We start from the raw sequence: 21819 nt of genomic DNA, 5'->3' as shown, positions 1-21819 counted from the left end.
AGTTGGAAAACACCCACTTCATCTTACTTGTGTTGTTTTATTTAAGTTCGGTTGGCTCAATCCCATCACAGTCAGGCTTCTCCATGAGCCAAGTACGGCTGGATGATCTAGCATGACACACTCTATGGCAAGGAGCTGAAAACAGGAGAAGGTTATAGTGTTAGTGGAGTTCCCTGCAGTTGCCCTTTTGCTCCTGTTGAGCATTGTGTTTTGCTGTGGAATAGTAACGAGGCTTTGCTGACAAGAGACAAGGGCAAACACGACTGAGGAAAGGGAAACCACTTTGACTTTATCATTATCCTTAAGCTTCACAAACAGCCCTTTGCTGATTGATGTCATGGTGCCCACACATCTCTCAGTTCTTTTTATGGCTCCTCCTGGCCTCACTGATTCATTCTGGGTGAAGAAGCTCCCATAAACAAACAGCAAATGTTTCAGCACCACTTCCACATTTGGAAGTGCTATTTCATTTGCTAGGGAATCTGCTTAGGAAAGAAAGACAGATTTTAAAGATGTATTTCCCTTTCAAGCAGTCTTACCTTGTTCCGTTCTATCGTTTCTGCTAATTTTCTGAAGAATCATACCCTGTTTTTGTTTTTCTATTAATATCTGAGGGGGAGAAATCTTTAGTAAGACCTATGGTTGCTTGAGAACTAAATTCACATGTATGCATGCATCACAAGGAGCCTGAACTGAGTCACTTTCTACACTGGCAATATGTTGCCTGAGTTCCTGGGCAGGAAGAAAGAGAAATGCTACAACATCTAGAGGCAATTCTGCTGCATTTGTTGGTTTTGGCTCAAGTTCAATGTTCGAGTAGAAGATATTGAATACAGTTTTAAAAATTCAGCAGTATTCTCATGAAAATGATCAGAGGCGTCTGATGAGAAAATCAAATAGATCAGCAAATATTCTATGAATGAGTCTTAAATGCAGGTAGAGAGTGCTTGTGCTTATTGATTCAGGCAGTAGTTCTAGCAATGGAAACCAGGAATCCGGATGGGGATAAAGAATTGCTACTGAAGGAACTGTCCACAGATCAAAAATATCAAAAATACAGATTCATATGGCTGTGTCTGAGGTTAAGTAAAATGCAGCACCATTAAGAACTGAATTAGAAGTCCTTGATTACCCTTGTAATTTACAGGGCATTGAGTAAAGAACAGGAGTCTGTACCTGAAAATAATTTAAGAAGCCAAATGGTTCTGCTCGTTCTTTGATGCCTAATGACAATGTCTTCATTTTCACACATTGATTTTTTAAACAATGCATGTCAAAATAAAGTTAGTTCCACAGTCAAATTAGCATGATCACAGGTTTTCTGCCTTCTCTACGCCTTACTGGAAATTCCACGCTGTCGGAGTAAGCTAATTTCCTTATATTCAAGATGACTGCCAGACTGGAGCTTAGATTGTTCTGGCCAGACCGAAGTACTCTTGAAGGACCAGCTGGCCATCAGTCCTAAGACCTGTCCAGCAGTATGGCCTGTCCTATTTGCAACTGCTCCAATGCTGCTCCCTGAAAAATCCCTTGAAACCTCTAAGCAAGGTTCCTGCATTTCCACTGTCAATAACAGACATCTCGCCAAATAAGCTCTTTAGTGGATTAGAGACAAACAACCTCTTAGTTTTTGCAGTAATTGGTATTAAATTAAGTGTAGTTTTAGACAGGAAGAAGGTGGGAGAGAAATGAAAGGAGCTTAGTATTCGCAGAAGGTGCAGCGTGGACAGCCCTGGAAGCACTAATCCACGTAAAGTACAGATCAAGGTCTGTGGGGTGGCATTTCCTCAAAATCTGTCTTGGAGACAGTGCTGGGTGGGAAGGAGAATTCAGGTGTTATGACCTGTTACAGACCTCAGGCTCTAGCATGCTGGTGTAGAGGTGCACAGGCAGTGTATTTACCAAGGACAGATCCTTGAGGCTGGTAAGTTCCAGGTGTCTCTTCTGTGTCTGCTAGGGGAAATGGTGAAATGCAAAGGGAAATTTTCCTTATGTGGCCTAAGCCAGATACTGCTACTAAAATCTGGCACCTGTATGTATGTGTGGGCAAATGCAGCAGAAGGAAGGGTCTGCGGTATGCAGCAAGGTGTTTCATTGTGCTGAATATGATACGACTTAGAAAAAGTATCTGTGCTAGCAGAGTGTAACCCAAGTTGGGGCCAGCAGCATGTACAATGAAACGCAGACCTAGTGAGAAGCTAGTATTTTTACATTTGTAGATCTCTTCCCCGCATTTAGGAAATGCTATGCAAGGAGAAATTAAAGGGTAACATGACAATAGGAAAACGACCCTTAGGTATTGTAACCTGACTGACCTGGTGTGTCGGCACAAGGAAGAAAAGTGAGCAGGAAGAGCAGCTTCTCAGGCATCTCCGGAGATCCGCCTAGTCAGGCTCAGCTTCTCGATTCCTAGAGTCTGCCCAGCAACAGCTTAAATCTTTTTCCAAAATTTCTGAACAATTTAAAAAATGAGTGTCATTGTCTTGATTGAGGGGCAGTAGCAGGCCTGTCCTTTAACCCACGGACTGCCTGGAGAACAGGCTGGCCGAAGATGTTGAGGGCCATGAGCTGTTTTCCCCAGTCACTGCTCAGATGCTGATGCGGGCTATGGCTGGCAGGGCTGTGTGTGTGTTGAGAAGTCGCTGCGTGCAGTCGTTTGCGATTAGAGCTGGTTTTGGCTGTAGAGGGTGGTGGTTTTGGCTGTAGAGGATGCTCCCTGCATTCAAACAGGTCTCTTCAGAGCAATGGGGAGCACACCAGCTGAGGTGATGGTGCAGATGGAGGTGACGCTACCACCACAGATGTTTGGGTACTATTAACCACGCTCTTGTTTGGTTTGCTCCACAGATCCTGTGCGGGAAGGAGATCCCCCGCTGGGTAAACCGCCTGGCCTACTTCAGCTCCTGCATCCCCTTCCTCCAGAGCTGCCTCCCCAAGGAGTGGCTGACCCCGGCAGCCCTGCAGAGCCACATCAGCCTCGGGCTCCACAAGGAGGAGCAGGGGGACACAACGGATGAGGAGTCCCCCTCCACCTCCGCCACCCCCTCAGCCTCAGGCACCTCGCGAACCTGTAGGCATACCCGGGTCTAAGCTGTGCCCAGTATGCTCTCTAATAACATTCTCCTCTCTCGTGTACTATTTCTTCCTCGCTCACCCTTTCACATACCTTGGTTTCTCTATTTTCCCCTGACAACGCAGGGGAAGGAAGACCCCTGCTACTGAGGAGGAGAAGCTTCAGACCCTTTTCGAAGGGCTGCCATGACAGTTGCTTGCCAAAACAACTGTGAACTCCAACACCGAGCTGAGGAGTGTGGCAACTAAGCTGGATTTTCCTCCCGGGATCCTCATGCTCCTCGATCCATGGAGAACTGCTGGCTCTCAAGCATGAGAGCACATGTAGGAGCAAGGGGCACCATACTGTGACGTTCCTCCTCTGGAGCAGTTTTATCTTTTTATCTCTTCCCCCACCCACTTGAGCCCAGCAGCCTCCACTCTATTTTGGCTGGGGTTGCCATTCCCAGATGGCAAATTTCCTGCCCACACCCAGTGAAGGAGGCAGAGCCAGAACTCAACCTCATCTCTTAGACCAGCAACAAGCTCCACTCAGCCCCATCCCTTTTGTAATTATCAGGTTTCTAACTCACGTGAAGGACAAATGAAAGGTGCTGCTGTTCTACAAACACCAGTTTTCAGTACTCAAGTTTAAGAGCTCGAATGACAGTCCTGCTCTTGAAAATAATAACAAAGAGAACCTAGAAAATGAATGTGTTACTGTGGCTTTTCTTTGGGGTCAAAAAAAGGATGGGGCTAGTGCTTAAAGGCAGCTGCTAAGTAGGTGCAGAGATGACTGTTGACTATATTGGTGCTTTTTGGCACAGACCCCTCTCAGTTCCCCTATTTCTAGGCAGTGTTCCTGGTTTCCTCTTTTTCCCTTTCCCCAGGCTGGCAAATCTCTCTCCTAGCTGATGGTTGCTGGCTGTCTTTGGGGGATATGGCCTTCGGGAGCAGTAAGGTGAGGAGAAGGAATCTGCTGGGAAGATCAGTACTTCCTTCAGCTTGTTCTGCATTCATGAGACCTAAAAGGTGTCTCCCAAGCCACCCTTTCCCAGCCTATTTTAGAGCCAACCAAGAAGGTAACAAATAAGTGGCAAACCCAAAGAATGTCAACGTGTTTCCTTCTCCTCCCTTTCTGGAGGTGGAGGGGGAAACCTAGGGCCACATCAGGAAAGCATGGATGACCCTTCCTATGCATGGGCCACCATGGTGCCTTCTGTTGTGTGCACTATTTCAAATGGCATGAAAAATGGGCAGAGCTGGCTCACTAGTCTCTTCAGGCCGGCTGTTGGCAAAAATCTGGTCTTTGGATGTTTTTCTGCTCATTCTGATGGCTGACAAGGAAGCTGAGGAGGGAGAAAAGGACACATACGCCAACTCTTGCACTCAGTTACCTCACTAGGAGTTCTATTCAGATGATGTGGGAGAGCATCAAAGGGGAAATCCAGACCCCACTTTCTCCCTTTTAGCTCCTCTTGGCCACACAAAGGAGGATGAAAAAGGAACAGGCCCATTGTTGACAGAAGGTTTCCGTTTTAGAAATGCTGTTCTCAACAGCTGTTACCAAGTCAGGACTTCCTCCCTCCACCCAAAAAAACCTACAAGCGCTTAAGATGGGTTGTCTCCTTTCATTGGTTGCTGCAAGACCAAGAGTGTGCTAAGTCCAACTATCTGTTTCTTTAGCTCAGGTATACAGAAGTGTGTGCTTTCATGGCTGGCTATGCTGTACAACGTGTCTGTACGGGCAGTGCTTAATGGTTTGTTACATGTGCGCACACTTCGTGAAGAAAGAGGCTTTGGCTTTGGTGAGATGTATCGTATGGAAATACAACGCACAGGATGGTCTCACTCCACTGCTTCCTGGAGTGATGCGTGTGTGTTTGGGCAACAAACCTTTTACAACACACCTCTCATTTTTATCATCTGAACAAATTGCTGCAAGTTCTGTACTGAACTAAAGTCATGTTCCTTACTAACCTTGGCTACTCACAGCCAACACTGCATTGTGACCAATTCTGCAGCTCCTGGTATCCAATCCAGCACCAATCTTGATTACCCTGGCTCGTCCAGGGATGTTTAATAAGATTTCTATCCTATTCTCCATCCTGCTGCCCAGAAACGTTACACAATGTACTGTTGTGTACTCTCTTCCCCTGCAGTCATGGTCACTGTAGCCTAAACCAGCAGCGCAAGCTCCATTTGTCTGAAGTTCCCAGGGTGCCTGCCAATAGCCAGCAGCACAGTACGTGCAGTGAATTTTCAAATCTCTTTTTAAAGTCCTTCTCTGGAGGAAAGTGCGGAAAGGCTTTCCCAGAGCTTCCATGCAGGCCAGGGAAACTGCAGTCAGAAACGCCTCGTTCCTGATGTGGCGAAAGCCAGCCAGCCAGCCCTTGGGTTTCCATTCAGCACCTGAGCTCCATGTAAAACTTCACGCACACACCTAGGAGAGAACTATGGCTCCAGCGGCACGTTTCATGAGGAAAACCCTCTCACAGTATTTCACAAAGTAAAATGTTTAACTGGCTGTACTGTAACACAGACAAGAAAGCTGCACTCAACCTTCCTGGGGACATGACTATGTGCTTGAAATATTGGGAGTAACACTTGGGAAGAGCTGTCAGTGTCATAAAAAACAGATGTTTGTTTATCTACTTTTATGTTTGTCAGTCTGTTTATGGCAGTTGGGGTCATAACAAGGAGGCATGAAACCTCTGTCATAATTCAAAACCAGAATATAGTCCAGTCTTCAAAAAGGTTCCTCCCCAGCCCTCTCTGTTCAAGGTGATTGACCAACAATGTCAAGAACAAAGGCACACTGTGGAAATAAAATATATATTGGTGATAGCTTTATCTCTGTAATTTAACAGCATTTTAGATTATTAAAAATGAAAACATTTTTAAGTCTAATTTACTGCTCATCTCTAGCACAGCATGTTTGGTTTAAGCACTTGTCTTATCCTTCTTAACACAGAATTATTGCTATTATTATGTAATTATATAACATTTGCATTTAGTTTCATATTTACTTTCTCTGACTGTTTTAGATTATAACACCATGGAAAAATTTTAGATATCACCAATTATCAGTGAAAACAAAGAGCAGCTTATGAGTCTTGACAAGAGCACCCAATGGCACCAGCACAGACTCTTAACCCTTCTACTTACTGCCAGGAATTTTTGTGCCCTTTTTGAAGCTGGAATGGGAGGGCACCAACGCTGCATGTGGGCATCAGCAGCTGAGGGTTACTTCTCTAGCAGAGAACTAATAGTCCTCAGGTGAGACAGCAATAACGAAGGTAAGGTTAGCATAATGCTGTAGTATTAGAGTTACAAGACAAACTGTTTTTATGGAAAGTTACAGTAAGAGAAATGAGGTAAGTAATAACCGCTCTTCTCAGCACTTCTGTATCTACAATAGCAATTCTCTTAATTTCAGATCATTCCCAGTGCTGATAGGAGTGCTCTGTGATGACTTCATCCCAGTCTGAACGCAGCCTAGAGATGAACACAGGCCTGTTCTTTTGCTCTCTTCACTCCCAGACAAAAGTCAGCATTTCTGGAATTCAGGTGTTTGAGGGGATGGTGGAACACATTAAATTGCTACCAGGAATGAATGACTGCTGGTTCTAAACCTCAGTAGATGATCCATTAATGCTGCTGTATCCAGCTTTGTTTTGATTGGATTTAAAAGTTTCTGGGAGTGCAATATGATTGGGATAAGGGATAACAGTGGAGGAAAATTGGAAGTATGATCATGGTAGTTTTATCTCCTTGGGAAACAAAATGAAAGACACAGCTAACAGCCAGACCCTGAGGACTGCCTAATCAATGAGATTTGATGGAAAGTCCAAAATCACAGAAGAAAGCCCGCAGGAAAGAAGATGTGTATTCACCTACAGAACCTATTGGGGTTTGCACATTTTCCTTAACAGTGTTGAGATGACTTGTCTTTTGTTGTAAGTAAGATTCAGCTGGCTATGTACTGGTCATCCACTGAGTGAATATTAATATGTCTCACTGGGGAGGGTAGAAGCTGTATAAGTTTAAATTCAGCGGTGCCCTCAGTGCTTACCAATCTGAATGGCAATGTTTCCTGCTGTCCTGCTTTCCCTGGTACCCCACTTGTAAACTATGGAAGCTCTTTGTCTCTCCATGCCACCTGCTTTCCTGAAACACCCCTGATCTCAGCTCCGCAGGCTGGCTTTTGAGATGGCAGTAAAATCCCCACGTTTGCTGATATTCAGTGAACTAGTCATTCCTTTGCACTAGTCAGCATTTAATCATCATTCTTCAAAGTGGCACGTTTTGTTTTTGAGGTCCACTTAGCCCAGGCCAAGCCCTTTTCCAAACATCCCGCAGAAGCCCAAAAGTGCAGAACACAGAAAAATGCCGAGAATTTGAATCAAATCCCCTCGCTGAAGGGCTTTTTCACACGTTCAACACCACACACACAGGTGTGCTCAGAGGGGACTGGGACCCTTACAAATCTGTATTGGTGGAAGTCCTTAAAAGTGTGTACATATGCAGTGCTAAATCTGCCACGGTGCAGTACCTACAGCTCTGCAGGCGAGAAAAGGCACTCCTCGCCTTGCTGGCAGGGGGACTGCTGCTCTCTTCCCTGCTGGGAACGCTGGAGCAGCTATCGATTTTCACATGGATTTTTCTTCGTTACACAGAAACACGAGCCTTTGTTCCTTCCCAAACGATTCGCTGCAGGCTTTTCCTCTGCCTACTGGGGCAGATTTGTCTGCAGAAACACGTTCCTGCGTTCACCTCTGGGAGTCGAGAAGGGAACTTCTCCCGAGGGACAGCCTGCCACAAACCACCTGGCCGCACGGCAGCTGCTCAGCAGCCTCGGGGTCGTGTGGAGAGTTTTCCTCTGTAGTTTTGTGTTGTTTACTCATTTTTGCAACTTCAAAGGTGTCTTTAGCGAGGGCAAGCTCCTCTGCCGTACACACCCAAAGGGAATTGTATTTCAGCAGGGTAATTCAGGGCCAAGTTCGGGTTTGCTGCAGTTTTGGGGACAGTGCTTTCACCTCCCCCTAAGGGCTATGCTGCAGCGAGTAACTTTGAACGTCCAGAGTCCTGGAAGAGAGACCCAACTGCCCCTCACGCACGCGGTTTCCCTCAGACAACGACGCGGTGCATTCACACAGCGCGGCAGCGGCACGGCTCCGCCATTTTAAGCCTCCCCGCGGAACCCCGCCGCCGCGGCCGCGTTGCGCCGCCGGAGGGAGCGGCTGTGGCGGCCCGGAACCGCCGGGCACGGAGGGGAGGAGGGAGGGCGGCGCTGCCGGGGCCCATGGAGCGGCTCCGGCGGCTGTGGCGGGGCCGCACCATGACCTACGGCGTCCCCCTGTTGGTGAGCGGGGCGGGGGGCGGCGGGCTGCTGCCGGGCCGGGGGGCTGGGGGCGGCCCGAGGGGCGAGGGAGGCAGGCACTGGGTGCCCTGGGTGCAGCCCCCCGCTCCGTTTCCGCATATGCAGGTCTTAAAGGGTAAGCGGCTTTCAAGGCGGATGAAGAGTACGGCAAAGGATAGTTCTAATATTTTTTTATAGTGGTTTTGGGTAAATGAACGAGATCTCCTTAAATCTCCCGCAGCGCACCTCTGAGAAGTGGGGAGGTCCGGAGAAAGGCGGTGGCGCTTTTTAGAGTTAAAAGGATTGAAAGGTTTGAGGCTGTTTATTTCAGTGATGCAAGTAAGTGCCATTCCAGAGGTGTCCAGGGTAGGAGCTTTAAGTGGAAATGCTCAGGCAATTGGACGCGCTCAAGTAACGTTTCTCAAAATAACGATAAAGACATTTGTGAGAAATGAAAACAGGTCAAAAAATCCCAACAAGGTAAGGTGATAATGACACGACTGTATGAATCGTTTGCATCAGCCAGTCCAATCCCTGATACTGCAAACAACTTGGTGGTACACCTCTCACGAAGTGATCGAACGTGACTAAAGCTGGCCAGCCACCCTGCTACATGCACGTGTACCTGGAGGGCTGTCCAGAGCTGCGCTTCTTTGGCGCTTAGACTGAAATTCCCTCATTTTTAAATGTTCTGATATCATTCTTGAGTTTAACAACACCTTTCTGAGATGTTTCAGGTTGGATGTATTTTTTGGTCACAGCGCTATTGTTTACCTGATTATTATTATTTTTTTTTAAGGTTTGCTACTTACCTTTCAAAATGAGGAGAACTCAGTCTGCTTAATATTCTGCAGCTCAATTTTAACTCCATAAAAGGTTTAGGAAAAATACTAAATTATTAAATTACAGATACTTAGAAGTGGTACACTGGTGGAGAATAATGTCGCCGTAACTTTTCAATAACAATACATCTGGTTTGGTAGGTTAACTGGCACAGTGAGTGAGGTGATGCAACTGATGTGCAAGATCTTGACTTTGATAAAACTTTCAGCATTACTTTCCCTGTGAGAAGAAGGAGAAAGTACGGCAAAGATACGCTTGTTATCGTTTGTGTTCTCAAAGGATTGAAAAAAAATATTATAAAATGTAGTTATCAGTTCTCTTCCAAAGTGGGAGGGTATCCTGGGTGGGGTGGGTCCTGCAGAACAAATACTGGTTGTGGAAAAAACAGAAATCTTATTAGAAGACACAGAAACAAGAGTAAAGTAAAACGCTTGTTTAAAGGAAAAAAAAAAAAAACAAAACTTAGAAGAGCTTCAACAGCCACCTGTCAGCAACATCATATTTTCAGTTCTGCTCCAGTGCTGGAGCTAGGGCTTCAGCTTTCTGGGCCACGGCAGACCTCTGGTTGCCCTTCTGGGCCCTCTGCTGTTCTTGCGTGGTTTGCCATCAGTCATAGCAGACATTTTAGAGACTTTTTTTTTTTGTCTTTGTACTGTTCAATTTCATTCCACTTTCCTTACCACAGCGATCTTTCCTCCAGCAACAATATAATATTGAGCAATATTCTGTCATATCTCTTTCCAGGGTTTCATGTCTCCATGACTTAAAATTAGTCTTCCCTGTGAATATTTCAGAATGTTTCTGTGTTGCTTCCCAAGGAGTAAGAAAAAGGAAAATTCTGTGCAGTTCTTTTCAGTTTCTCAGCTATCTATTGAACTCTGAAAGCATCTCTGAAGCTGAGTAGAACATTCCTAAAAGATCAATTACAGCAGAAAAGGTGCTGAATCTGTGCACAGTCAGAGAAGGAGCATGCCTTGGTAACCCTTTAAATTCTGCTGAATTTGTTGATAGTACTGAAATGAAAGTTCTCTGTTAGATTCTTGCATCCTGTACATAATTTTTCACTATACAATGCTGAGACTTTATTCTTCACTACTGCTGGAGGACACGAGCCCACTGCTGGACTTTTCATCAATACTATGTTGCCCTTTTAAAAATTCAAATCGATTTCATATCTTCCTTTCTTATACAGCATATTTGAATGAGAAGTCCCTGCACTACTCTTTAAAAAGGATCCAAGGTTGAAGAGATCATAATTTAAAAACAGATGAGGGTCTTGCTATATAGATGCATGATTTAATAAATATTAAAAATATTTCTTCCTTTTTAGTGTAAGTTATCTTGACCCTTTTTTTGTGTGTGTGTGTTCATTTGGGCTTGGGGCTGTTAGAATATTTCTATGCAGAAGGAATTTTCTTGGTTCATCTTTAAAACATCAAAATGACAACAGCTTTCAGAGTAAGATGCGTAAATCACAGTTTTCAGTCATGCTTTTTCAGAAGATAAGACTGTTTCTTTGTGAGCACCAGGGAGACTGTAGGGGGCAGGAATTAATCTGCAGGAAACTTTGATTTGTCAGCGTTTTCTTTAACTCTTTTTTTTTCTGTAAACTCCTCAGGTTCTGCGTGTTGTAAAACTGTATGCATGCAGGAGAGAGCAAAGTAACCTGGCATGGAATATCTTAACAGCTTGAGCGCTGCAGGGTGCGTAGTCGTAAAGCACTGGTGAAGACGGCAATATCTGTGTAGATGTTGGGATGAGCTCAGTGACCTTACAGTTGTAGCTCTCAAATTTGCTGTTATGACAGGAGGGCCTTAGTGTGGTAATTTAAACATCTTTGTCAGCTGTATTGATGTCTCTTTCCTATCATGGTAAGTCAGGCTTGACATTAAAAGGAAGGAGTCTACAAGTCTTTGGGATGCTTGGCTCTGTTCCACAATCAACTCTACCAGCCCCAAAGGGATGTGTCCGTCAGCGTACTGCAGCTGCTGGGATGATTCTGTAAGACGTTGAGAGAGTGAGGCTCATTGGTACGACATCAGGTGGATCCATTGTCACACCTTTCTTACAAGACATGGATCATGTTAGGGTACCTCTGGTGCAGTTTGAACATTTGAAGGTTGCTGGAAGTAATTTTTTTCAGACAAGTGTAGGTGGTGATTCCAAGTCATTGAGGTAGTGTTTGGACTTCAAAACAGCAAAGCAGTTACAGGTTTTAAACACATGTTAAAAAATGTTATTTTGTGTGCTCACAACACTTGCCAGAACTTGTATTTCTGTTTCTGTCTTTGGCTGATTCTAGACAAGGATCTTTTGTACTCTCTAAGCTGCAATAGGAATGTACAGATCCAGTTCCAGTTCTGCTGTCAACATGTTACAAGGGAAAAATTAAATGCTCAGGATCTAAAGCAGCATCTTGGCAGACAGGAAATATGGTCTGTGCCTCACTTGGTGATTTTCATTGCACACCTAAAATAAGTGTAATGCTCTATATATGCAGTATCACAGGTTTCAAACATTTAGCATGTAGTGACATTCTTCGTATCTATAGCTGTGGATTTTGACATCTTTTCATTCTGTTTTTTTTTTTTTTTCCTTCTCTCTCTCTCTTTAATCTCCTCATCCTGTAATGACCATGTTTTTACAAGTACTTTCCTTGTGTATCTCCTCTTTCCAGATCTTGTCTTTGGTGTGCGTAGTGTTGCCAGAAGAGATGAAGGTAGCTGGGAACAGTGAAAGTTTTTCTCTGTGAATAAACATGTTCCTAAAATATATCTCCGTCAGTGTTTATGCACACAGACTGTACTACATTGCCATCTACATTGCTGCCTTGAACAGTGCAAGTTTACTTTGATAAGCACTTTGTTAAGAGACAGTGAGAGTGCCTGTCACGTACAGGAGAAGAAAGGTCAGATTAGAGAGAGCTGCTACCAGAGCTGCAGCGGTGCGGTCAGCGCTCCCAGGCACCATTAGAGAATGTCAGGGGTGTCTCAGGCCTTGTTAATGAACCCATTTTCTCTCAACTTTATTGACCTCCTCTGGCAAAGAAAAGAAAAAAAAAGGAGAGGATATCAGGATATGAATTCACATGTATGCGGATTAGTTTTGTTTGCTGGTGAAGTCAGGGTCATCTAGAAGCCAAGACTGATGCTCAGAAATATTTTGTAAATTCTGGGAAGTGCTATCTTGTGCTGTGACTCACCAATATTGGAAGTTGTACTGGGCTAATGGGTAGGGAAAGTACATTTTTATCATTTAAATGTATTTAAATAACCAAGCATCCAAAGATTCCTTTAAATACAACATTCCTAATGCATTGCATAAAAAGCTGCTAAATTCTGAATCCTGGCATAAACTCTACACTAGGCATGCTTTTTTTTCCCTGCTGATTTTGGAGGATCTAGCCATAAAAGATAATATGAACACTTAGAAAAGTGAAAAATTCTTCTTCATGAGTAATCATGTTTTTGAGATCTATTGTTGCCATCAGTGTCTCTGTGTAAAAACTGTTATTAAATTATCTTTTGGTATTGTGTGAAAAAGAATGACTACAATTAGCATTTTTTACTTCCAGATATGTCAGTGTTATTGTTAACATCATTTACATTATCACCTTGAACAATTCATAATATTGAATTGCAGGATTTTTATTGGTATATATTACTTCATGCAACTTTACATTAACATTTGACATATACAGAACAGTTCATTTAAATGTTAATATGCTTTTGAGAGATGAATAGGAGTTTACATTTATACATGATAAAAGAGTTCTGACTTCTAATATTTGTAGATAAATTGTTATTGCCTGTAAAAGCCCACAAGTATTAAATCTGTAGCCTGGAAAAGCAATAAATACAAAACAGTTTTTAGAGTTTTAAATTGGTAGCTCCAAATCATTGAGTTGGATAGTGTCATTTTTATGCTTTAATCACTTGTATTATAAATATTGTGTCTCTAAGATTATGATGGGATACGTCCATGACTTGTGCTGCACTTCTTTGCATCTCCTGTTCATCCATCTGAGTGTGTGTTTGAATCATGGAGCTGTTCCAGATAAAACCACCCCCAGAACCGTTTGTGCCGGAGTGGAAGCCAGCATGTTCAAGCTGAATGGGCTTTTGTGGACTCCAATTTGCGCAGTCTGAAATAGCTGACATCCATCTTTCACTTGACTGGCAGGTCTTAGAGTTTCTGAGCTCATCTTCTCAATCAATGCCTTAAACTTTTATTTTTGGTTCTAAATCTGAGTAGTATTTTCCAGATAAATGTTAGGTACTCTCTTGTACTCCAGGCTTGGCCTCTGTTTCATTTTAAAAGAGAGGAAGTGTGCTTACATTGTTCAATGCTGTTAGGATGGACTAATCTGGCACTCAGGGATCTTCAGATCCGTGCTGAGCCTAGGAAGAGCAGCACAAGTAGAGATTTGCCTGTTCTCACACTGTGTGCGTAGTCCTGCTTTAAGATCCACCTTCTTCAAGGGGTGGTGAATGTAAGCGGGTAAAATTAACTCTACTCCATTGAATTTTCAGTCCCTGTCCAGCATTGTCAAGCAGGGAAGTGTTTCCTTACTAGTAGTGGTTTGTTTTTATCTTCTTTAATGTAGATTTCAGTTTATTTTTCATAGAGTGAACAGGTGACAAGAACCCCAGGTTGCCGTAAGGTATAAACAGTTTCTCATTATACTGTGCCTCGGCTAGATTTGAACATCTGAGTAATGGGAATACTAATTTTAATAATGAATCCAAATTTTGGCTTTTAGAAGCTTCGGAAGGAGATGGTATTCAGCAGCTGCAGCTTGGCCACCATGGCAGACCCAGTTTTCAAACAGCTGCAGCTGCTGAATGAAATTCCTGTGTCATCTGCCCAGTCCAAGCAGTGGGTGTAATGCAAAGTGACAAAGCTGGGGCTGAAAATGCCTTTTTTTTGCTAATGCTCACACTGAGGAACCTCTGGGTTGCTGTCCGCCCTGCATTGTTTGAAGGTTGGTTTCTACTAAATACATTTCCTATGCTTTCCAACCTGCCATGAAATGGGCATTTTAATGAACCAAGTTGTTTTTTTTTTTTTCCTTCCTAAGGCAGAATAGTAGCGCTGAAAGTCTGCAGACCATTTTTGTTGTGCCCTGCCTGTAGCCATTCATATTTACAGTCTTTAAAATCATTGCTTTGAACATACCCTATACTGAGCCAGTTCTTCTGATGCAGTGGGTCAAGTTTAATGCTCTGCACAAAGTTCCACGTTCTGTGAAAGCTACACCTTGCTGCTTTATCAGTCAGTTATGGCTGGACCCAGCTGATACCAGCTGCTGTCCAGGTTGCCAGCACGGTACTGATGCAGTCGGCTATCGTCATGTTTCATCCGTTTCTGGTTGTAATGCGGTTCAGACTGTCTGCAGTTTGTGAATTCTAGTATACGCATAGAATTGGTGCATGCTCTTACTTTGTCAGGCTTCTGAATGAAATTAAGGAATTTTATAGTTTTGTTTTCCCCCCAGAGGATGCCTCTGATCTGAACTGAAAATGGTTTCCATTTGTTGCAGATGAGAAGAAAAGGCAGACCCTATTCTGCTCCCATTGTGAGTGAGGAGAGGTTTTGGTTTCTGAGAAGATTCTGCCCTGTTTTTTTCTCTTCTCAACAATTTCTGCGTTAGAGCGAAGTGCTGGAGTTGCTCTGGAAAATAAAATACTCTCGAGAGCTGGCAGAGGGGGGCGCTTCAGGTTAAGATGATCTGCCTGGCTCTGCTGTGGGACTGGCAGCTTGAGCACTACTTTATTTAGGAACAAATAAGAGACTTCAGTCTTCTGTGCTGCCAAGTTGCTGTCTTTCACCAGCTCTGCACCGCATATATGACAGTTCTTTAAAAAGGAAACCCCCAAAACCTTTTGACTGTGATCACTGCAAACTAAAATAAAAAACTAAAAATTCACGACTGTTCTAGTTTTGAAGCTCATGATGAATAGCTGGAGGGTTTTGCTGCAGTGTTCTTAAAGAAGAGGCTAGAAAATCAGCACGTTCCTTCTTCAGTGATATTTATGATAACATTTTCCTGCTTTCTTTACACTAGTGTGTAATATGTGTTGCCAGCACTAAATATAGTGGTCTGATTAATGTAGGGATCTACAACAACTGTGAAGTAATTTAGTCATCTGGCTTTCACAATTGGTGCTATAGCAGGAATGAGGTTCTCTAGCAACAGGGATGCTTAGGATACTGCACATTGCTGGTGCTGCCAGAGAAATTGTTTCCTGTTAGTTTGCTATACTCAAGGGACCGAAGGTTAATGGTGGGATCTGCTCTTAAGGCCTAACTTGTGCTGTTACGAGTCCTCAGTGAACATCTCGCTGGTGGTGGTGACAAACACGAGTATTACCCATCCTAAGATGCAGTTAAGTGATCAGGCTGATGCCATCCATAACTAATTGTGTAACACACTTCCCAATGGAGAAGTGGGCAAATAGAATTTTTAAAAGAATGAAAGAGAATTTTATGTCATTTTTTTACATAAGACATGTATTGAGGTTGCTGAGTATATGTGACAGATGGTGCTCTTATGTCACATCCTATCTTTCATTTTGTTTTGCAACATGCAAGTCTTCCATGCATGCATAATTGCATTACAACATCATAGGGGTTTTTGTGTACTCACTGAAACATAAAGGAATAATCCAGTGCGAAATCTTTAATGGGGGGATCGTGCTAGCTGTGCTGCTAAGCTGATTGCACCAACGTGCCTTAAGTGCTGGCTCACTGGGATGTCTCCCAATTTTGCCTTCTTAAGAGTAAACTTCAGGTGTAAGTAAAGGAAAAAGTGAAATCGTAGCATCGTTTCATTGATCTGCTGAAGGCATTCAAGTGACTAGACAGACAGTGTTTACTGTGTAGTAAAGTTTTTGCTCCCCGTTCTGACACATTTAAATCTAATAGTTCCTCGCAGTGAAAGAATGCAGGACTGCAGGTGGAACGCATGGGACTTTGCTTCTGGCCTTGGCTTGCACTGAGCATGTTCATCTGTTGCACTGCTTTTTTAACATGCAAGGAATGTGGAGATTATCTGCATCACAAATTGCAAAGCTAGAAACATATGTGAGACATACAGAATATGGAAGGCCAGTAAGCTAATGACATTGATAGAATTTTTAACATCAGTCTTGTCCCAGTTCTGATTATTTTGATTGCTGAATCTTGATGTTTCATCGTTGTTTGTATGTCTGTATTTTTCTCTTTAAATAGAATTAACTTAAATGAAGATGGTGAGGGCACCTTCCCTCATAATGAAAAAAAAGAGAAAGGAGAAACTTAAACCAAGCTAATATTTCCATTCAACACAATGTCAGTCACTGAGTCCTTTATTACCTCTACTGCTGTTATAGTTGTGTAAACTCATTGATACTTTCTCTATCATGGCTTTTGAACATGGTTTAAAAAATATAATTGACTGAAAAGCTGCCCATTGCTGCTGTGGCATGTGTAGATAAAGGGAACTCATGCTCAGTGCTGTTGGCTAACTGTATTCACATGCTGTTGGCTGATTAAATAAGTGCTGAATGTGGCTGATTAAGGTCTGTTTTTGCAATGAAGACATCATGCTTGGTTCTTTAAAACACCGATCAAATATAATTGTAAATATCTTCTTCATATTTTATATATATTCAGGGCTTTTATATAATCTGAATCCTAACCTTCCAGCCTTACGCTGTGTAATATTTCAGTGTCAGTTATTGTTCCTTACAGTATCGATGGGCTTTGACTCTGACACAGCTGAGCTGATGTTTCATTGAAAGACCAATTCACCATTGCAGTATTGGAAATGTAAAGGCAACTGTGTTGGTAAGGTCTGGCAAGCAAAATGTCCAACTGGCCAGGCTGGCTATACTGCTTATGCTGTATGAAGGGCAAAAGTAGATCAGAATCCAAGTGTTTTCTTTCTCTTCTTTTCCTTCCCTTTAGCAGCGTAAAGGAGTTCTGAGTAAAATTACAGTTTCAGGCCAAAACTTGTCTTAAGGAGGAGAGGTGTGTGTGAGTATCAAATTTTTTAACGTGTATAGCTGCAAACATAAAATGCAGTGTATAATGGATGTTTGCTGTCAAACAAGTGATAGAATGTGATGAGACAAAATGCAAAATGAGTAGCATGACTTATTTCATGCAACAGCTATCTACCCGATTTCCCCTAGCTATGAAGTACATTACATAGTTTTAAATTATCAAAGCTAAAGAAAAATATTTATTTATTTTAGTTGGAGCATGGTTTTGTTCATGTTGCGTCTCATAACAACATACTTTATGCAAGCCTGTTGTTGGATAAATTAATTTTGAAGTGATATCATAATTTCTACTTTCCACCTACTTGAACAACTGTGCACTGAACCAGTTCTAGTGCAGCTGTTTTTGCTCTACCACAGCCCCTCACTGACAAGACAAACATAAGCTGTAGTTTGTAACAGCCGTAATCTTGTCTATACTACTACAGATTTCTGTTTGTTAGGACACGAAGTTTAAATTAACTCGTAGGCTGTTAATTAACAGAATACTCACTAGGACTTAAAGAATCGGCATAGATTTTCATTAGCTGATAGGTGTCAGCCATAGTAACGTTCAATTATTGTCTGATCCTCGAGACTTCCAGCATATGGTATGAAGATACCATACCTTCAGCTGACAAACCTGCTTTGACGGAATAAATCTTAATATTCACATTCTTTTTAACCATTTTGAATACTTTTTTTTCTTGTTATTCTTTCTTACCAAAGTAGTTATACGTGAGGAAGACATTCTTTTCCCTTTAACACTTTCTTCTCTATTATGTATATTGATGATTCAGTATCTGCAAGAGCAACATTAATTCCTCAAACAGCGGAGGTTTGAGGTCCCTCAAAGTTGCTTGCTACTGCGTGATGATTTTCTTATCAGCTTTCTGAAATTGCAGCTTTGTGGCCTAGCAGCTGGATACTCATATCACAAAACTTTGGTCTGTTTGTTTCTACTCATCAGCTGCATTTGTAAGGTTGTCAAAAGGGCCAGGCCAGGAGACTGGAGCCTTTACCTCCTGGCTGTTGGCGCAGCGTTCCCTGCACTGCACAGAGCACCTCTGTTCCCAGGAGCCCAGTCTGTAACCCGCCTCTGCTCTGGGGGCGTGGGGAGTACGTTCACGTGCTTGTTTCTGAGTAGCTTTATCTGCTTGATGGAAAATCACATAGTCCTGCACCTTCTAGAAAGAGTAAATGGAAGGAATAAATGTAGAAGGCTTGTTTGTTTTAATTGAATGCGTATGGCTTTGTGGCTTCAATGGCCTGAACTTGGGATAGCATACTGTCTGGAAAGCACATACATTTTTAACTACCTGTGCAGCATAATTATAACAATTACTGGACACAAGCCATTGGAGCAAACCTAATGTGTATCAAGAAATCAACCATCATTGCACAGAGAATGGCTACCAGCAGCAGCCTCTAATGAAGGACTGTAACAGTTAAAGGAGTTAAAATAGGTTGGTCCTCTCCTCTTCCTTTTGCTTCTGCAGCCTTCCTTAAGATGCTCATCTGTAGATGTGAAGCCTTTCAGCCTGAGCAGAGAACAGCAGAAAAAGTCTGTCAGGTCAGAGCAGCAGTGGAAAAACCTGATTTTTTCACAAAGTAGAGAGATTTCTAAGCTACTTTTTAAGTCCTTCATGGTGTTTGGTAACAATATTTGATCTTTTGGTTGATCTGTCCATTTTCAACGATAAAAATACATAGGCAATTTTATAATATCCCTCTGCCATAAGAAAGAACAATAATTTTTTTAATGCTGCTATGAAGCACTCCCCCCCCTTAATCCCTGTATTGCTCTCTTTCATAAGCTTTGCAGGTGTGGAGGGAATTGCAAGACAACTAAGGAGGCAATAATAACGGTGCAGGTGTGCTGGATATGATTTCTTAGCTTAGTTGATAATGTATCACTGAACCGCAGTTCCAGTGAGCCGGCCTGTTCAGAAGCGTAATTAGATCTGGAACACACAGACATCAGAGCCAGTCAACGCCGTATTGTTACTTCCCCACAGAGTTTGAAAATGATGGGAATAAATGCTGTGGCAGTAACAAAAGGTTCCATTGTTGCAATTATGTCAGGAAGCCATATGGGGAGGTAAAAAAGCGGTAAGAGGAGACGAAATTCCTAGAGAATGGGAGTCGTGATGCACCTGTTTGTATATGAAGGAAGAAATTTGTGAAATCCTGGCCCAAAGAGTGGAAGAAAAATCTCTGACGTTCCACATACTCCTGCTCCTAGATGTATGTTCCAGTTGTTTGTTTTCTTCAGTTCCTGGTGTTTCTGCTGGAAGAATAGCAGAGCACCTCGGAAAATGAAGGGGGTCAGTATGTGGATGTGCTTTTTTGCATTAGTCCTAACTCGTATTTTCATTTTGTTGTTTTTCAGCTGTATCTTGTTGGGGGATCTTTTGGACTCCGTGAATTTGCTCAGATAAGATACGATGTCCACAAACTACATGGCACGGTACTTGAAATGTTTTTTTTCTTTACTCTTCATTTCATTTTGCGTATGTGCTGACTTATAAAGGATAGTTTGCTAGGACAAGCAAAGTGTTAGTATTGGGACACGTTAATGCCTTTCACCACTGAACCCTGGGCTACACTTGGGGTTCTTAGGCAGTGAGCAGTGTAGATAACAAAAGAGGCTGAAATAATGACAAATCTTTTTGCTGTCTCTGGAAACTGATGAAAATAAATAATTTGCTTCCTTATATTGATTATAAATGGCAATTCTGAGTCTGGAGAAAGGAAGTATAGCACATCTTCCTATTTCTCCTCTCCTGGGGCTGTTCAGCCTGAAGAGAAGGCTCAGGGGTGACCTTATTGCAACTTTTCAGTATTTAAAGGGGGCTTATGAAAAAGATGGAGAGCAACTTTTTGCTCGGGCAGATTATTTTAGGACAAGGGGGAATGGTTTTAAACTAAGAGGGGAGATTTAGATTAGAGGTTAGGAGAGGTTAGGTTAGGAAGTTTTTATATGTAATCTAGACTAAGAAAACTCGATATTTTAGAAGGTGTGCAATAATCTTTTGGTTCTGTTTTCAAACTGTTTGGTGTTGAGTAAATAGTGTTAAATTTTTGGGGAATGATTGGCTTCAAGTCGACTGAGATAAGCAGATACCTTTAACATTGTGCTACATCCTATTCTTTAAGCTCTGTGACAGAAACAGGAGCTAATCTTTACTCCCCATGGCAAAATGTACTACGTGGAAGAAGCCTTTCTTTAAATGTGCTGGAAACCTTCTGAATGAGAGAAGTGGCTTGTTTACCAGTGCTACTTATGTCTCCAAGTGTACCATTAGTTCCAAATTATGTGTGAAATGATCTGAAAGGAGCATGCTAGTTAAGTAGGAAGTAATACTGATTTGCTGTATCTAACTTTGTAGCATGCAAACCTGCTGTTGCAATGCAGAGAGGCTTTGTGGTCTCAGTGCTGCTGACTTGCAGGTGACATAAAGCTTTTTTAAAGACTGTGTAGCACTTTGTGTAAGAAGTGCTTGTGTAAGACTCCAGACACTCTGCCTAAGAGGTCCATGACAGAGTTTGTAACCTAGGAAAGAATGGGCTTACAGCGGCTTTCTACTGTGACCACATCTTTCAGAACTTCATCTGTTGAGGGTTTGAAGACTCCCTTGTTTTGTCTTAGACCTTGTTGTGGGCCATCTAAATTACGTCAATTGCTCTCTGTTGTTCCTTGTGTTATATACCTGATTATGGCCTTTGAAGCACCACGCGGCCCACTTCTGCTCAGTCCCATATTTGAGGTAGCCCTTAAAACAGGGGAGGGTGATCTTACAACTCTTTTCTACAGAGCTGTATGCTGGGTAGTTATTTTCTCTCAGGCCTGGGCTTTCAGGACCAGCTGTAGCGAAGTTGTCCTCTATCCAGATGGGGATCACAGCAGAGGCAAGAATTTGCCTGTTGTTTCTGTCAGTTTCTTGGTCAGATTCATACTGGGTGATTACATTTGGCCTCCGTGATCTGGACAGTGACCACAGCCCAGAGAAAAAACACGGTAATAGATGTGTTTGTTCGCATCTATGTGGCTCTGTGTCCCAGCATGTATAATCAAGGGAAGCGTCACTGAATTAGGCAGTACATGAAAGCTCTGAGGGGAAGCTACTGCACCCTGGAGTTCTCTGAAAAGTTAAAAGAGGCCATCTGGATTCTTCTCCAGCCTGTACTAGTTAAGGCTGCAGCATCTCTTTTGCATTTTCTTCTTCCTTTCGTTATGATTTTATTTAGGAATACGTGCAATTTAGGTAAAGAACGATGCAGTATTGGCTGAGAACTACCAACACCAACTTTGGGCTAGTTGTAGACAGACAGATTAAAGCAATGTGTTTCATTAGTTTTTGTTTCTATGCCCATAAAGAGTTAAGAACCATTCTAATTCACTAAAACAGCATAAGAGATTAGAATGTAGGCTTGTTTTTCATTTTTAGTTAAAATACTTTACATGAAACTCAGGAAAAGAGCCTTCATCTGAGTAATTTAAAAATGCTATTAAAAATTCTGACAATCATAATACGT

At 42.5% G+C, this 21819-nt stretch overlaps 2 protein-coding genes across 13 annotated transcripts in view; both read left to right on the top strand.

The window, feature by feature from the left end:
• LOC308196455 (deubiquitinase DESI2-like) overlaps window positions 1-5948 on the top strand; it is a 55757-nt gene extending 49809 nt beyond the window's left edge. For 5 of the 6 annotated variants that reach the window (XM_080595459.1, XM_080595457.1, XM_080595458.1 and 2 more), the window contains one exon: window positions 2848-5948. In XM_080595459.1, coding sequence (XP_080451585.1) covers window positions 2848-3090 — 243 coding nt within the window. In that variant the 3' untranslated portion in view covers window positions 3091-5948. The remainder of the gene's footprint in view (window positions 1-2847) is intronic. The other variant, XM_080595462.1, reaches the window with a different exon arrangement.
• COX16 (cytochrome c oxidase assembly factor COX16) overlaps window positions 3875-21819 on the top strand; it is a 48431-nt gene continuing 30486 nt past the window's right edge. For 2 of the 7 annotated variants that reach the window (XM_080595472.1, XM_080595467.1), the window contains exons 1-3: window positions 3875-4012; window positions 6099-8416; window positions 19673-19750. In XM_080595472.1, the coding sequence (XP_080451598.1) occupies window positions 19728-19750 (23 nt within the window). In that variant the 5' untranslated portion in view covers window positions 3875-4012; window positions 6099-8416; window positions 19673-19727. Of the gene's footprint in view, window positions 4013-6098; window positions 8417-8530; window positions 8550-8587; window positions 8894-19672; window positions 19751-21819 lie in introns of those variants that run through there. The other 5 variants (XM_080595469.1, XM_080595470.1, XM_080595471.1 and 2 more) reach the window with 5 other exon arrangements.

This window comes from Anser brachyrhynchus (genome assembly GCF_964034855.1).
Source record: "Anser brachyrhynchus genome assembly, chromosome: 5".
Taxonomy (NCBI): Eukaryota; Metazoa; Chordata; class Aves; order Anseriformes; family Anatidae; genus Anser; species Anser brachyrhynchus.
Note: the sequence above shows the minus strand (reverse complement) of the source record. Positions and strands in the feature narration are given on the sequence as shown.